Source organism: Lytechinus pictus, chromosome 8, assembly GCF_037042905.1.
Source record: "Lytechinus pictus isolate F3 Inbred chromosome 8, Lp3.0, whole genome shotgun sequence".
NCBI classification, from domain to species: domain Eukaryota; kingdom Metazoa; phylum Echinodermata; class Echinoidea; order Temnopleuroida; family Toxopneustidae; genus Lytechinus; species Lytechinus pictus.
The window spans coordinates 22,861,860-22,879,891 of record NC_087252.1 but is presented as its reverse complement, the minus strand read 5'-3'; the positions used below and the strand labels follow the sequence as shown (position 1 = coordinate 22,879,891).

Sequence of the window (18,032 nt, the reverse complement as noted above, 5' to 3'; positions counted from 1 at the left end):
TGAAATCCCATTTACCAATTATTTGTTAACCACCTACTACCAAAAACATCTACCAAAACTGACTAACCAATACAGTTCCGTAAACTCTTTTGAATTAAGATGATAAATTTCAATTAAGTATATAAACATCAACCAAATTACCAATAACAATAATTTGACCCATTGAAAACATTAGAAAACATTAAATCAATAAAATTATGTTCTGTTGTTGTTATATCTGGAAATCAATTTTTTTTTCAGTAAAAGATTCAAATTCATTTTTGTAGTAATTTTCATGCACTTTGTCCATATTAATTCTAGTGAAAGTAATGGGATTGTAAAAGAACGACACTTTTTACGAAAACAGATGGTTTGACTATTCTTCCACGTTAAAACTAGGGAAGATCCCCGATATAAGCAAAATGCAATTTTATCTCCCTACTTTCTTTTCAATTTTTATCCTGGTAAAATTTAGTTGTCTATGATTATGTTCACCCTTTTAAGAATGAACCTTAAAAAGCCAGTTGAAGATAATGGCCCGTATTCTGAAGTCATGGTCTAATTCTGTGCTAAAATTATGGGAAGCCAAACGTTTCAAAATTTTGTTTTCAGTGAATGCTTCTCATGTTAACTGTGCTGTTCACTAATTATTTAATGGTGAAGACAGTTGTCATACTTATCCTTCCCAGGCTGTTAATAATGTTTTGGGAGTCAAATGAGTTGACACATTGAACCTCTACTGTTTTACTGATTTATGTAACAACTGGCTTTCCATTGTTAAACCACAACTTAAAGGGGCAGTGTACTGTGTGTGGTCTCTCGGTGACTGTGTGTTATAGATGCATAGTCTTAAAATATACGTTTACAGATATTTACTAATACTACAGAGAATAATTTGACCTATAATTGTATTTGTATAGAGAAACTAACTTGTTTTGAGAGGAAGGGTAATTTTTTTGCTACTTGGTAACATAATTACTGCGGTATAAATGTAGTGAGTAGTTAATTAGCATGTTATCATTCAAAAGGGTGTATATTGATAGACTACACTAGCATTATGGGTCAGGATACTGGGTGTCACGCGCGTAAAACATTCCCCATAGACTTGTGTGTTAAAATGGCACTTTTGAAAAATTCATAAAAAATAAATGTGAAATTAGAGGGTGGAATGTTTACTACCAATGGATAGGATATATATCTGACATTCCAAATCTGACCAGGAAAGGGTACCGTAGCCAGCTCATTTTAAAAATAAATCGCCATTTATGAAGATAACTATGAATCGATCGAATTCATCAACTGAAACAGTAAAATAGCCCTAATTATTCCGCCAGTCAAAAAATAGTTCCAAGTCACTTATTTATCTTCCCAATTTGGGCGAAGTAAGTTCAGTAGTTACCATTTCTAGAATCAGTGTTAGATTTTGAATCACATTCATACATTTTTGTCAATCAGCAATATCAAATTGACAAAAATTCGAATGGGTTGGGTCGAACGAATATCTTTAGCCCTCCTGATGTAATTAGGCTCGTGGGACCTATATTATATGACCTATGTATTTTATTTTTTTGAATAGCTACTTTGCTATTCTTTTATATCTGTACACTTACACTAGTACAAAGAAATGCATTGAAAATGCCTATTTTCTATGCAATCACCCATTTTAATGTGTTACCCATACATGTTATTTTCACTGTATATGGATGTATACAAATCCTACCTGCATATAGCCCAACAGTGAATGCCATGACAATATAGGTCCCTATTAATTGTAATATAAAGGTGTATGTAAATTATGTGTAGATATCAGGATAACAGAATTGCCCCAAACATAATTACCAAATATACATGAGATTGGATGAGGAAACAATAAAAGAATGAGATACTACTTTAGTATATTTGCATTTGACCTATTCAAAATCTTGCTAGGGCTGTTGCCTCTCAGATGTAAGAAGGAAGAGATACATAAATAGATAGAGAGAGAGAGAGAGATAATTTTATAGATTGCATGGCTTAATAAGGGGGGGGCTATACTAAGATTGCAGCACACAGCCACCCCCCCCCCCTCCCTCCTTAGTTGAGCACTATTAGATACCTTACCTTACTCTGTGCCCTTTTCTATATACCTTCTTGAAGGTACCACTCTAGTTCTCTTCAGTAAAGTTCTCAAAGTTCTATCTCCTCTCTACCTACCCCCTTCCTAAGAACAATTTCAACATGAGCAATTTCTAAAGGTCTTTCTAATGCTAAGTAGGTGATGTACACTAACACAAAACAATGATAAATCAGAACATAAAGAGGCCTTGACTCTATACATTGACCAATCTACATACATTCCTAGGCTACACAGACCTACTTACTAACTTTACCTGATGTAGCCCTGCTAGCCATTAAATCCATTTTTTTGCACCACTTGATGACTAAACATATTGATATCAGTGAGAAATTGTTTGATACTGAAGAGTTTGGCCAGGTATTCCATCCACTACTAGAGATTTCCCATGTTACTTAAAGGTGTCACGCGCGTAAAACATTCCCCATAGACTTGTGTGTTAAAATGGCACTTTTGAAAAATTCATAAAAAATAAATGTGAAATTAGAGGGTGGAATGTTTACTACCAATGGATAGGATATATATCTGACATTCCAAATCTGACCAGGAAAGGGTACCGTAGCCAGCTCATTTTAAAAATAAATCGCCATTTATGAAGATAACTATGAATCGATCGAATTCATCAACTGAAACAGTAAAATAGCCCTAATTATTCCGCCAGTCAAAAAATAGTTCCAAGTCACTTATTTATCTTCCCAATTTGGGCGAAGTAAGTTCAGTAGTTACCATTTCTAGAATCAGTGTTAGATTTTGAATCACATTCATACATTTTTGTCAATCAGCAATATCAAATTGACAAAAATTCGAATGGGTTGGGTCGAACGAATATCTTTAGCCCTCCTGATGTAATTAGGCTCGTGGGACCACTGGCCAGGCATGAGTAGTTGAGGACTCGAGATGACGCTATTGGTTCGTATCTGCTTTAAAACCAGAGTTTAAATTAAACCCGACTTCAGAATACGGACCCATGTGTTTTCATAAAGCAGCTTAGGCTACCGTCACACCAAGGAAACCGACCCCAGACAGAACAAAATCTATTACGTTATTTTTCAATGACATGCGATCGGTCAGTTTGGGGTCGGTTACACCGGTATGGCTGTGACGATAGATCGCTAACCTGAGACCCAGATCCTGTCGAGAAGACCTTCTTTCCGCTCAACAACAAAGGTCATCGAGGTCAAAGCAACCGCGTGGAAGAATATAATTCTGTAAAATATAATAATAATAATAATACTGATAACAATAATATATACATAACATGTATTCATTATTCATAGGACGAAACGATGGAATTTATCATTATAAATATATATGTTACATTATCAAACAATCTCATTACCTGACTCTTATTATATCCAAGGAGATATCATCTCTTCTCCTTGTTACATCTATCGAGAAATGATAATACGGATTGTTAAATATTTCGTTTTAGATAGACCAGGCGCGTATCCAGCATCAGATCCTACAAAGCGTTTCACGGGTCCAATAATAATTGTCTGGGGACAATAGTGACTCTATTATGCTTGTGAATAGGCCCACACATTTCTTTGTCACAGTTGATGCTGGATACGCTAGTGCAGGGATATAGACTACTTTAGTGTTGATTTTCAATGAGAGTTTACATTGAAAATCAAGTAGAGATGAAAGAATTTTCAGAAGATAATATTTCAGATATTTATGAAAAATAAAAAAATTATAAATGAGCAATGTGTAGCTAAGCACTGACTTGCATTCAGAGACACACACTCTCCCCTGCCATTCCATCACTCCCTCCCTTCCTACCTTCCATCCCGATCTCCCTCACACGCATCATATTCCACTATTACACTTACACATCCAATTACCACAAATCAATTCGCACCCACATAAACTCACAAATCCAAAAACGCACACCCTCACTCTCTCAAAAACCTAATACCATTAGCCGCGCACCTATACACTTCACCTTCCACTTAGCACCCAGTCAACATACACAAACCATAACACATCCTCATAACCCACGAAACACAACACGCAGGCCCCTCTCACACCCACACACACACATCCTTACCATCACCTATCCTTATACTTACACATCCACATGCCGCGGCACACACCAACCATCACACACCCACCTAAACCTACACACCCTCATCCGCTCACCCTCATGCACACCTTGCCTACTCTTAAACTTACACATCCATATATCACGCGCACACACCAACCATCACACACCCAAATAAACATACACACCCTCACCCGCTCACACACATAGGCCTATATACCATCACCTACCCTTAAACTTACACATCCACATACCACACACACACCAAAAATCACACACCCACACAAACCTACGTACCCCAAAACGCACACTCTCATCCTCATAATCTTACGTAATAATAACTCCAGCCGCCATGAAGTAGGTGAATGGTCCATCAAGTTCGCCATAGACTGGATCAAGAAACTGAAAAAAAATATTTAAAAAATTCAAAATTTTTACTAACTCAAAATAGGAGGTTTTATCAAGAATTAAATTCTCTCCTGAAATGTGTGTCGATTATACATTATAAGCAAACACTATACATAATTATGATAGAAATTTCAAGAGCATAGTTGTCCAAAAACTGTTTTAAAAAAATTGATATATCGTTTATATTTGTTGGTAAACACATTTTAGTCAGAGTATATTTCAGTTTTTACTCAGAATCTTTCGTGTTACTTTACGTTCAGTTATACAATAATTCTTTGCCTAAATTTTGATTTTGATTTCAAGTTGCTATATTTCAGTATTTCAAATCAATGTATATTGCAGGCAAGAGAAACAGAATTTGTTGGCATTATTCAGTCTTTGATTTGCTTTGAAAAAAATACCCTTAAACGTTAGATTATCTTGATTGAGCCTGATTCCATGGAGTAAATATATACAAATTTGATCATGAAATAGTTATTTTTTCATGAAAACATGAATGTAGAATTTTCAGTAAATTTCTATTCCAGGTATAAAACAAACTTTCTTTTATAATACAAGAGCCGATACTTGTAGAGTATTTATGAAAGTCTCAATCAGAAAAATTACGTTCTCTAGTTAAAACTAGTTTACTGCCATTGTGATACGAATTTCAGCTGGGTATTTGGATAAAGCCAAATAAATTCATTACTTCAATAATAAGGAATCTACACTCTACAAAAATCAAGTGCTAAATTAGCACTTTTCGGAGTTCGTATGGTGACAACACGTCAGGTGGTTATTTGCAGCACATGGGGTGCTTTATGCAACACGCCAGGTGCCGATTCTATCGCTTCAAGTACGACAAATCAACACTTGAAGTGCAGTCATGATACAAACTCCCAAAAGTGCTAATTTAGCACTACATTCTTGTTTTAGAGTGTGTTTGTCAAAGACTTACTACAAGCGGTATCTGGCCAAGAGCAGGGTTTAATGCTAGGCTGGTCAAAACAACCTCGATGAATGACTGTAATATATAAAGATATGTGAACATTAAATCCAGATATATACATGTCTAAACATCAGCATAGTCATCAATACCATCAGCATTAGAGGTTGTAGCAAGCCCATACAAATTTCTGAGGGTGTTGACTTTGCCAAAATGTTTAGTTCTCCGTCATCGGCTAAAACGGTCGACCGCGAAGATAGTGTATGTGGAATGGGTGAACATTTGCCCTCTTGAAACTCTGATAAGCCGAAGGAAAAACTTAAAAAAAACATTCAAAAATTCACTCAAAGTAAATATGGAAAGCAAAAAAAAAAAAATAGGACAAGATTATCAACAACGGAAGCGTTGTTTTTTTCCTATTCTTTATTATTCGGACATGAGTATGAGTAAGTAGTGGTAGTAATAGAAGTAGTTTAAGTAGTAGTAGTAATTTTTTAATGATATCATTCGTTAGTCAACCAATTTCATTATCATTTTATCATAATTGATCTATTCTTCTGCTCTGTACTCTTATTTGAAATTGAATTTTCTCTGTCAACAAAAGCAAAAACAAAATCGCTGACAATAAATGAGGAATCAGGAAAACCGAAAAATAAATATTAACATCATTTAAGAAACAGAATTGTTTGAAAATTGATGAACAAATGATGATAAACATGATTCAGCGTGTTAATGACCAGCCTATAATACTCGCGACTCGGTCAACAAGATAACATGATGTGCGTAGCAATGCTGGAATGTTAAAAATGTTATGTTTATTTGTCTTAATGATTATTATCGATCAGACATTAATATGTGTTTCTTTATCACTAGCATGGTTCAAGTGAGCAGCTTTTTCAAAAAGTCCCGTCTCAATCGGTCAAAAGAAAATCTTTCCCCGGAACTGTCAGAAAAAAATACATCATTGATAATTTAGCTTTTCGATAAAAGTCAAAAGCATTTCTGATATCATAATTTACCTATACAACTTTATCTTGCAGTATAACCACTTCTTCTATTTTTCAATAGAACCTTTGTCTTTGTGATTTTTGTTTGTATTTTTATATCATTGTCTAAAATTTCTCCACAACTTACATATTTGTTTATTGAATCGCAATGATTGTTTTACGTTTATCATGACCATATAGAACACTTTTCTATTAATTTAGTTGTTACCTGTTTTGTAACGGGTTTCCTAATATATATATATGTTATATATACTTTACTAATACTGTGTATGTGCAATAAGCCTATATCATGTATATTGAACAATTCACTACTACCACTACTACTACTACTACTACTACTACTACTATTATTATCATTATTACTATTTCTATTACTACATAAATATTATTATTATTATTATTATCATTTCACTATTTCGCTTCACTTATCAAATTATGAATTTGTTTGCTTTGTAACCCTTGTTTGTATCAGTCTCCCGACTATTTTAACGAGGAATTTATTTTGTAAAATACCAAAATGAATCTGAATCTGAATTAACAGATTTACTGTGTTGTAGAATCCGTCCCCGTTGCAAATTGCGAGAACTCGCAATTACTTGAACTCTGCACACGAGAGTAACGTTCGTTTATTATAGCATGACTTAGAATTTTAATAAAGATTAAATACTGTACGTACGGGACTATTATTTTAACATTGTCTAGGGGTTAGGGGTTAACATTAACAGTGATATAACTCTATGACCCACCTCGTAAGCAGCTAATAAACCAGTCTGAATAGATATTGCAATCTGCTGATCTAAAGTGGAATAAATTTAGAAGATTGACATGGGAGAAGGATATTTTGATGACAAGAAAACGCAGAGAACTACTGTAATAAGGTATAGTATCAAAATAAAATAATAGATTGAAACAAATTTAAAATAACAATTCGTGGGTTCACATATTATGACGTGTATTCAGAATGCATATGCAATAGATATTATTTATAAAAAAAAACGTCAAACTATTCTTATTTTTGTTATTCATAGTACTTTTCAGTATAGGCCCCCCCCCCCCCCTATTCTACTTTAGTAATGTCAAAAGTGTACATTTCTAAAACCGCTCAATTTCACAAGCAAAACAGAAGGCACATTGACAAACGGAATCATTCGTTTTTTACACACTGTAAAAAATATAGGGTAAAATGTTTTACCACCACGAGGGTAATTATGTGTCCAACCAATTTTGGGTAGTATTTTACCCAATGCATATTGTCCAGTAAGGTTAAAAAAATAAGTAGTAATTACTTAGAATGGGCAAAATTTTCATCACACTGGATAAATAAAACTGCCTAAAAGAAATGCCCAATGTTGGTTGAGCACATAATTACCCTCATGGAGCATTTTTACCCAATATTTTTAGTGTGCACCTAATACAACAACATGCATGTGTACTGATGATGATGGTGATCATGATAATAACATTGTTATTAATTATAATGATAAAAAGAATAATAATGATAGTAATATCAATAACAATGATCACAATGACGATTGCTTACTTGTGGCATCCAATGTGACCCTCACTGTGCTTCCCCATAGAGTTGCATTATCAGCTGAAATACCCTCAACTTGCCTGAAAATATATATTCAGTTCTTTACACTTTAATGTGGATCTTTTATCAAATATAAAAACGTTTGATGTACACACTGTTACATGGTTGCCATTTGAGGATGTAAGCAAAAGGTCTTACGAACATTATAAAGAGACTTTCTTAAAAATTATTAAGGAATTAATTATCATGTTCCAGATGATTACAAAATCAACAGTATCGATAGACGAAAGCAGTGACGTGACGACATACATCTATTATGTAGTAACTTCCCTACTGTAAAGAACACATTGTCTCACAGTATGTCCCACAGTGTGTTCACAGTGTGGAACATGATGTGAAATCACATTGACACTGCTAAATTTGAGCAATTCAACAGTGTGAATTACATATTCACATAGTCGACTATGTGAACACACTGTGAACAGTCACACTGTCGAGGTGTCCACAAAAATATCTTCACACAGTTGAATTTGAGCATCTTAACAATAGGAATGATATTTTAGATAGTCCACACTGTAAATGGCTGTGAAAACTCTGTGATCGCACTTTGTGGCACACTGTGATTGTAGCAGGGTCATGATGATAAAAAATTACATATTAACGAATGATTGACGACCAAGAAACGAGGTAAATCATGTCATACCGTTGAATAAGGTAATAAGAATAATTCTCTGGTATATCGATAACGCCCCAGTATTTGCCGTTCCGGAGATCTGATATAGCTTCATCCAAGGAGTCAACTGGTTTCTGCAATCAAGTTTCGATATGATAGGATTAAGTTTGTGAAAATTAACGCCAACTTAGTCATACTAATAATTTAATATTTAAACCATCGTATTCATAATACCACCATCATCATCATCGAAATTATCATCATCACTATCATCACCATCATGACGAACTTTATCATCATTATCATTATCGTCATCATCGTCACCATCAGCAGCAGCAGGAGCATCAACTTCACTGGCATCACCGTCGTCATCTCCGTCATTCATCATCATCCTCATCATCATCACATATGTCATCATAATCATCATCATCATCATCACAAATGTCATCATCACTATCATCTTCTTCATCGTCACAATCGTCATCATTGGGAAGTCATCATTCTCATCAACGTCACATTATCAGCATCATCATCATCATCGTTATCATCATCGCCTTCGTCGTCGTCGTCGTAATCTTCCTTTGTCGTCCTCGTCAGCATCAGTACACCAACACCATCGCTATTCATAATGAAACAGTACAACTGACCTGGTTGATCATCGAATCGTCTATTTGGGCAAGGAACTTTTGACTGAGATTGAATGGGCCGTCGGGATCGTTGTTGATGACGGCTACATCAAGGTTCTGAGGTTTACCGCCGATGGCTAGATAGAAGAGGCATACTTCAACCACGGGGAGGATGAACTGGAAAAGGGTTAGACTGGATAGGAAAAAAAGGAAACATGATCAGGATTATAAAAAAACAAACTGAAAGCGAAACTTTAATATGTCATAACTTTCTTATTTTATAACCAATTTCGATGGAATTTTTAGCGTTATGCTTGTTTGATTTTTCTATATGGATTTAAATCAACATTTTTCTGGGGTGGACTTGACCTTTAAAAATGCTCGAGCGGATTTTCATATATCAGGAGGTTTTTGCTCAGCGATGTACGGATAATTCAAGAACAGAGAAAATATATTTGTTCAAATGCCAATCATGACCATGAACAACAAAAAGTTCTATGTCGACAATGGTGAATCAAAGCAACGGTTTACACTGTAAAAAAATATTGGGTAAAAGTTTAACCAGAACGAGGGTAATTATGTGTCCAACCAATTTGGGGTAGTAGTTTACCCAATGCGGGAAGCATATTGTCCAGTAAGGTTATAAAAAAAAAAGCAGCAATTACTTTAGAATGGGCAAAACTTTCATCACACTGGATAAATAAAAATGCCAAAAAGAAATGCCCAATGTTGGTTGGACACATAATTACCCTCATGGAGCATTTTACCTCATATTTTTTTGAGAGTGCAGTCCTTTAATCTGGACATACGACACATTTGCAAGTCTTCGTCAGCTCTGGAACTGAGGTCACGAATCTGCTGTTCTTTGTCATATGACGGATGTCTTCAATATATTAATAATAATAATAATAGGCATTTATATAGCGCCATCTATCTAGAAATATTATATTCCGAGGCGCGTTCATAGGCGGCGGAAGCGGGGGGGACGGTCCCCCCTAAATTTTTTGTTGATAACCTTTTTTTTTTTTTTTTTTTTTTGCTTGTCAATTTTGTTTCTGGTCCCCCCCCCCTAAAATTTAGGTTGATAACCTTTTTTTTTTTTTTTTGCTTGTCAAATTTTTTTTTTACCTGTGTCCATCACAAAATTTCAGGTGGACCCCCCCCCCTAAATTTTTGGGCTTCCGCCGCCAGTGGGCGCGTTGTTATTATTATTATTACCCCAGCCTTAGCTCGAGCTGCCTTTCAGCGCTCATGCATTCAAGGAAATAATCCTGCCGGATACCCATTCACCTCACCTGGGTTGAGTGCAGCACAACGCGGATAAATTTCTTGCTGAAGGAAATTACGCCATGGCTGGGATTCGAACCCACGACCCTCTGTTTCAAAGTCCGAAGACTAATCCACTGGGCCACAACGCTCCACGCTCAAATATATTGACTCTGTTCTTGAATCCATCCAACGTCGCTGAGCATTAACCGTCTTCCCTGCTACGGTAGAAAATCGTAACATCCTAATGAATGATTTGGGAATACTTACCCTGGATTTCTCACCAGCTTCAGTAGATCCTTGACAAGTAGCGCCCACATGTTGAGGAGGCTTGGGAAAATATCGGTGTATTTCAACGGGGGCTTGTCTAGATTAATGACAGAATGATAGTAATCATGCCACAGTAAATGGAAGATATAGGGCCTACTGTTACACAGTGTGTTCAAAGTGTGTTTATAATAGTGGACTATGCGAAGAAGTTGTTCACAATGTTACAATGATCTAATCTGATGACTGACGGTATAAAGGGAATCTCACACTGTGGACACCTTTACTCATTTTTATATTAAAGGATTATACATTATAGGACTCTGTCTTGCTATTCTCACCTAATATCCTTTAAGTTATAAGATTATACTAACCGTAGTGATATTCTGGAGTTTCACTCTTTGTTGTCATGACAGACAATGACCGGACCACGCCCACTTTAGGGCGTGGCTTGACTGCCTCCTCATCAACGAACACGTCATCGTCACCACTTCCATGTTGATTGGATTTGCCATTGGGCAGTTCAACCACGGCGGGTGTGTCTTCGTAAACCTGATTGGTGTATTGTGTCACCTGACCATTTGAAAGTAGGCGTGTCCTCTCGTTGACTTCGGAGATGCTCGCTGCGCGCACGCTGCTCGGAATGTCGTGCTTTGGTAAAGTTCATACAAAGTTAAAATGAAAATAATATGATGAAAGCATGGAGCTATTAAGAGAGTTTATGACAGGGGATTCGTTGTTTTCCAATAAACTATAATATTGAAAATGTCTTGCATTATCAGTACCTGCAAGCAAGTTTATATAAAGGTTTAAGTTTATCTAAATTTCTATTTTTGGGTCATTATTATCGCAACTTTTATAGTTATCATTTTTATTAGTATTGTTTTCATTGTCATTAATATTATTATCGTTATTATCATTATTAGTATTATTATTATTATTATCATCATTATTATATTTCATCATTTCATTAAGTATTATTATCATCATCACCGTCAATATCACCATCATTGTTATTGCTAAAATTTTATAATTTCTTATTAATACATTAATCATTGATACCACAAGTATACCTTACTATATTTGTATTAACTTACCTCATCATCATCCCCTTCTATATCCGCCATACACAGCTTCAAGAAGACTTCCTCGAGCGTCTAGGGAATGGGGGCAAACAAAAGTTGTTAGAATTATAATTTCCATTGTAAAATGACTATAGATTCGGCAGACTATTTAAACATTTTGCCTGCCTGATTTAAGAACTATTTAAAAAAAATCAGACACGACTAGACGTCCTCCTGCGTGAAACTTACTATATTGGCAGTCATGGAGGGGGCGAATCGGACACTTACACTTATACTTAATTTTTTGCTGGATGGCTTGTCCGCTTGGGTAGGAGGACCGTATTACCATTATTGTTTTACATTTATGAATGGGTGGAAGCAACCCGGGGAGCAATCGCGTCCTTTATTTCTTTTAATTTGTTACACCTTTTTAGAAATTTCGAAGACGCCTTTATGCTATAGTACCTATATCCGATCATGGACAGATCCGATCACCTCCAGCCGGACTGAAAATAATACCAAGCATTAAGCGCAGAAGAGTGTATCAATATTACATGTAGTAGTTGTGCTATAAATGGGCTTTTATCATTGTTTGTACTATTAGAATTTTGAACGGTACATTCATGACGGAGCAGTACCGGGAAGTTGTAAGTGCTTATCAGGACTTGGGGATCTTCCTCGGCCAGGAGTTTCCCGTTCCTCATCAGCCCAACCTGCGGTAAAACAGAAAAAAAAGGACGTTTTCAACTTCAGTATGGTTTGTTGAGGAGTAAAACATCAGATACTTTAAGTGTTTAACTTTATCAGTAATGCAGTCATTTTTTTTTTTTACTATATTACATGAATTTGTTTTTCAGTAAAGCCTAGCAAATAAAATTGAAACACAAATAAGAGACTACAAATAACAAAATATCATAACTGATATAATTTGGTAGCAAAAGCATAAGGCGGAATAGAAGGCGGAGATGGGCTTGTTATAGCTAGGAATTTACCTTACAATGGGTGATTTCAAATTTGGTGTTGGAGGTGATGGTGTTGGCGTTAATTGGAAGCACAGATAAAATAACCTTTCCTGGCTCTAAAACCCAATATGGGTTTATAAAGTCATTGAATTGACAGCTCCGTACCTACTGAGATTTTTCCCCAGACAAACTTCCTTATTTTAGTTAATTTGGTGCTATGCTGCAGTAAAATAATGAATTAAGACCAACACCATAATGTCAATACCGACTTTGAATTCATCCAAATTGTCTTTTACGTCTCTGGTCCATATTTTGGACTCGGGTTCAATTTAAACCCTAATATAAAATTGTGGCTTAACTATAGAAAACCATTGCAATTATGTGACATGCGTCTCTTTAAACCGTAAAGGATCGATTTTCAGCACATTTGGCGGCCAATTTATCCACAGCTGTTAGGGAATGATAATTAAACCAGTTTTCTTCGCCATTAAAGCGTGAAAAATTACATGGTAAACAATAGAAACATACAATGTATTTTTAATTTATTCGGCTTCCCATAATTTCATCACAAAGCTAAACCATGGCCCAAGTTATACCTGACTTCAAAATAAGGGCCTTTAAGTAAATATTCATGTCATTTAGACCGTCAAGAACGTAGACATAATTGACAATGGCGCCATATCCTGTTTACATTATGCTCGACGCTTTCAATATTTTGTATGCTTTTTTTTTTATTTCGAAACAAATTATCTGGAAACTTAGAATCTATAAACAAAAACAAAAAAATCACTATGGAAAGAGAATTTTATCATACCACGTCAGCATTTCTGGCCTCCTCGATGTAATGTGTAGTGAGAATGATGGTCGTTTGTCCAGTCTGTGCAAATTGTAGTAGATACTCCCAAATCCTGCAAACAAAATGTATGTATTTTGTTCAATTGTTTACAACACTTATATAGGCTGATCATACAAAACAGACTTGTAATCATTAATTGTTGAATCATCACCATTATTACAGCGTAGTCAGGGGGCACGGAGGAAACATCGGTAGACTATCGTTCAACATCATCATCATTATAATCATTGCTGTGTTTTCATTTGCCCCCCCCCCCCCGTCTGCTTTCGGCTCCTGAATAACGAGTTTACAGTACAAGCGAAATTTGTCTTATCCTTGCCACCCCCCTCCCAAAAAAAGTTATATTACTGCATTCCCCCACCCCTCCCCCCACACACACACCCTTTCTCCCCCCTCTCTCTCTCTCTAACACACACATACACACACAAACACACACCATCACACACGCTCAATTCTGGCTTTATCATCAACTTACTTCTGTCGAAGAAGTGGGTCAACCCCGACAGTTGGTTCATCTAGAATAAGAAGTTCAGGCGACTGGATCAAGGCTACAGCAAAGGACACTCTCCTCTTCTGACCCCCACTAAAATGGAAAAGGAAAAGATATTCTTGACATAGACAATAAAATAGTGGTAATAAAAAAAGGATAATGATATAAAATCAAACTACCATAATAATTATTATAACGATAGTAATAACAATTTTTATTTTGTTTGACATTTTACGGGGTGCCTTTGAAAGAGAAATTACGTCACTCTAACCCGCCAAAAATGATGGGGCCACCCCTCCCCCTGGATCCCCTGCTGGCGTACTGACGTGTCCGGCAGTGGCATTATGGGTCAAAGAATTTGACGGGAAGACATGCAGTGGTGTACAGGAAAAAATCTAAAAAGTTGCGAGAAATCAATCCAAGCGAGTAGATATTGACTTTGTTTATAATTAAAATCTATGTTTGTGACAGATTTTATTACAACATCCAGAAAATGTTTGATATTGCACCCTTTCATTTCGTATCATTTTAATCTTTAATTTGATCTCGGTTGTAAACCAGGGGGTGCCCACTGAACTGTATACTATAGTATATAGGTCAGAGATCAGTGGGGCTGCTCCTCGATGCTCACCTCCCATCCCCCCCCCCCCCCCCCTCCACGACCACCACCATCATATATGTCAGTAATGTGTGTGTATTGGCAGGCGAAAGAAAGAAAATATGTTATAGTTTACCTGAGATATGCTACCATTCTGTTCCTAAAGGGCAGGTTAAGAAGATCCAATAAGAAATCGATCCTGGCATTGGCATCCTTCCGGCTCATCTTGTGTAAGGTGGCGAAGTAGATCAACATTTCTTTGATTGTGAATTCACCATACAGGGCAAGATCCTGTGTGAGTGTATTTTTTTTTAATGTCAAGATAGAAAATGATATCGATTATCAGGATATGCCAGTTACATTATGTCAAGGAAGTTACTTAAACAGTCTCAAAATTTACATCATCATTACTTTGGCTTTGCGTTCACCGTAAGTGTTGCGTTCCTGTAACGACGCATTTGGAAGAAATATCACGTTATGCAAAATTACATTAATACAATTAATATAATATAATTCATATAATGAGAAAAGCCTATTCTTTACGCAAAATACCTGTGACATTACGTAAATTATAAATAAGGCATTTTAACAATCTTAGAATAAAGTTAATTCTAATTAGAATTCGAATTATTTTTTACCAAATGCATCCATAAAGGTTCTTGTCATGAACACTGAATTCACGCTGAAAGTAATTTTGATCCATTTTGGTAGTTCAAAGGAGCTGCCTAAATGGAGCAAAAATATTTTGAGTTTGAATTCAGTGTTCATGACAAGATCCTGCCTGTATGCATTTGGAAGAAATATCAAGTTGAAAAAAATCATGTCGAGATATTATTCTTTCGCGAGATGACAGTGACGTCATCTTCTGGGGGTGGGACCTGTCAGGCGCGGATCCATGGGGGGGCCGAGGGGGCCTTGGCCCCCCGGCCCCCCCCCCCCCCCTTCGGCTAAAAAAAAAAAGAAGAGAGGGAAAGAAAGAGAAAAAAGAGGGGAAGAGGGGAAAGAAAAGAAAAAAAAGAAGAAAGGAAGAAGGGGAAAAAGGGAAGAAAAAAGAAAGAGGAAAAGGGGGAAAGAAAAGAGGAAAGGAGAGAGGGAGAGGGGGAAAGGAAAAGGAGGAAAAAAAGAGAGAGGAAAAAAAGAGAGAGGAAAGGGGGAAAGAAAAGAAGAAAAAGGGAAGAGGGGGAAGGAAGGGAAGGAAAAGGGAGAGGAAAAGGGGAAAGAAAGAGAAGGAAAAAGAGAGGGAAAGGAAAAGGAGAAAAAAAGAGAGAGAGGGGAAAGGAAGAGAAGAAAAAGAGAGAGAGGAAAAAGAGGAAAGAAAAGGAGAAAAAAGAGGAAGAGAAGAAAAGGGAGAGGGAGGGAGAGGGGGAAAAAAAGCGGAAGAAGGGAAAAGAAAAGGAGAAAAAGGAGAGAGAGAAAGAGGGAGGAAAGAAGGGAAGAAAAAAGAGAGGGGAAAGAAAAGAAGAGGGGAAAGAAAAGAAGAAAAAAGAAGAGGGGAAGAAAAGAAGAAAAAAGAAGAGGGGAAAGAAAGAGAAAAAAGAGGAAGAGGGGGAAGGAAGAGAAGAAAAGGGAGGCGGAGAAAAAAGAGGAAGAGGGGAAAGAAGAGGGGGGAAAAGAGAGAGGAAGAGGGGAAAAGGAAAAGGAGAAAGAGGAAGAGGGAAGAAAGAAGAGAAGAAAAAAGAGAGAACGGGGGGAAGAAAAGAAGAAAAGGGGAGAGGAAGAGGGGGAAGGACGAGAAGAAAAAAAGAGGAAGAGGAGGAAAGAAAATGATGTTCGAACTGGGGGCCGAATTGATGTTCGAACAGGGGGGGGCGAGTTGATGTTCGACGTAGGGGCGCCAAATTGATGTTGGAACTAGGGGGCGCCAAATTGATGTTGGAACTAGGGGGCGCCAAATTGATACTCGAGCTAGGGGGGGGCGAAATGATATTCGAACTAGGGGCGCCAAATTGATGTTGGACCTACATGTAGGGGCGCCGAATTGATATTCGAACTAGAGTGGGCGCCGAAATGATGTTCGAAGGGATGTTAAAATGATGTTCGAACTGGGGGCGCCAGATTGATACTCGAACTAGGGGGGAGGGGGCCGAATCGATGTTCGAACTAGGGGGGTGCCAAATTGATACTCGAACTAGGGGGGCTCAGAATTGATGTTGGAACTAGGGGGCGCCAAATTGATACTCGAACTATGGGGCGCCAAATTGATGTTGGACCTACATGTAGGGGCGCCGAATTGATATTCGATCTAGGAGGGCGCCAAAATGATGTTCGAAGGGATGTTAAAATGATGTTCGAACTGGGGGCGCCAAATTGATACTCGAACTAGGGGGGAGGGTGAATCGATGTTCGAGCTAGGGGGCGCCAAACTGATACTCAAACTAGGGGGGCGCCGAATTGATGTTCGAACTAGGGGGGCGCCAAAATGATACTCGAGCTAGGGGGGCGAAATGATATTCGAACTAGGGAAGCCAAATTGAGTTCGAAGGGATGCCAAAATGATGTTCGAACTGGGTGTCGAATTGATGTTCGACCGGGGGGGGGGACCGAATTAAAATTGACCTACATGTAGGGACGCCGAATTGATACTCGAACTAGGGGGGGCGCCGAATTTATGTTCGACATAGGGGCGCAAAATGTATGTTCGACATCGGGGGCGCCGATTGAATGTTCGAACTAGGGGCGCCAATTTGATGTTCGAACTAGGGGGCGCCGAATTGCTATTCGAACTTGGGGTGCCAAAATGATGTTCGAACGAGGGGGGCGCAAAATTGATGTTAGAACTAGGCGGCGCCAAAATGGCGTTCGAACTATGGGGCGCCGAATTGATGTTTGAACAAGGGGGAGGGGGCGAATTAATTTTCGAACTAGATGGGGGCGCCAAATTGATGTTTGAACTGGGAGGGGCGCCAAATTGATGTTCAAACTAGGGGAGCGCCGAATTGATGTTCAAACTAGCGGGGCGCCGAATTGATGTTCGAACTAGGGGAGCGCTAATTTGATGTTTGACCATAAGGCGACAAATACATATTTCAGAAGGGGGAGGGCAAAGTGATGTTTCACATGGCGCCAAATTTATGTTCAACCGAGGGCGCCAAATTGACCTTGAACTTAGGGGGCTCCATGCAAATTCATGTTCAACCGGGGGCGCAACATTGCTCGTATTGCCTGTTCATAGTGAAATTTATTTCCTGCCCAAAAAGGTTAAATTAATGCGGCTGAATTA

The 18,032-nt window shown here is 37.5% G+C and overlaps 1 protein-coding gene across 1 annotated transcript in view; it reads right to left on the bottom strand.

Moving 5' to 3' along the window:
* The window catches only part of LOC129266210 (ABC transporter G family member 20-like), a 34,348-nt gene that overhangs the window by 4,661 nt on the left and 11,655 nt on the right, over positions 1 to 18,032 (bottom strand). The window contains exons 4-17 of the mRNA XM_064103787.1: positions 14,949 to 15,103; positions 14,200 to 14,307; positions 13,683 to 13,776; positions 12,545 to 12,619; positions 11,940 to 11,999; positions 11,217 to 11,493; positions 10,846 to 10,942; positions 9,331 to 9,502; positions 8,714 to 8,817; positions 8,017 to 8,090; positions 7,223 to 7,272; positions 5,482 to 5,547; positions 4,468 to 4,538; positions 3,210 to 3,298 (exon numbers count right to left, since the gene is read on the bottom strand). Of these exons, the coding sequence (XP_063959857.1) occupies positions 3,210 to 3,298; positions 4,468 to 4,538; positions 5,482 to 5,547; positions 7,223 to 7,272; positions 8,017 to 8,090; positions 8,714 to 8,817; positions 9,331 to 9,502; positions 10,846 to 10,942; positions 11,217 to 11,493; positions 11,940 to 11,999; positions 12,545 to 12,619; positions 13,683 to 13,776; positions 14,200 to 14,307; positions 14,949 to 15,103 (1,492 nt within the window). The remainder of the gene's footprint in view (positions 1 to 3,209; positions 3,299 to 4,467; positions 4,539 to 5,481; positions 5,548 to 7,222; positions 7,273 to 8,016; positions 8,091 to 8,713; positions 8,818 to 9,330; positions 9,503 to 10,845; positions 10,943 to 11,216; positions 11,494 to 11,939; positions 12,000 to 12,544; positions 12,620 to 13,682; positions 13,777 to 14,199; positions 14,308 to 14,948; positions 15,104 to 18,032) is intronic.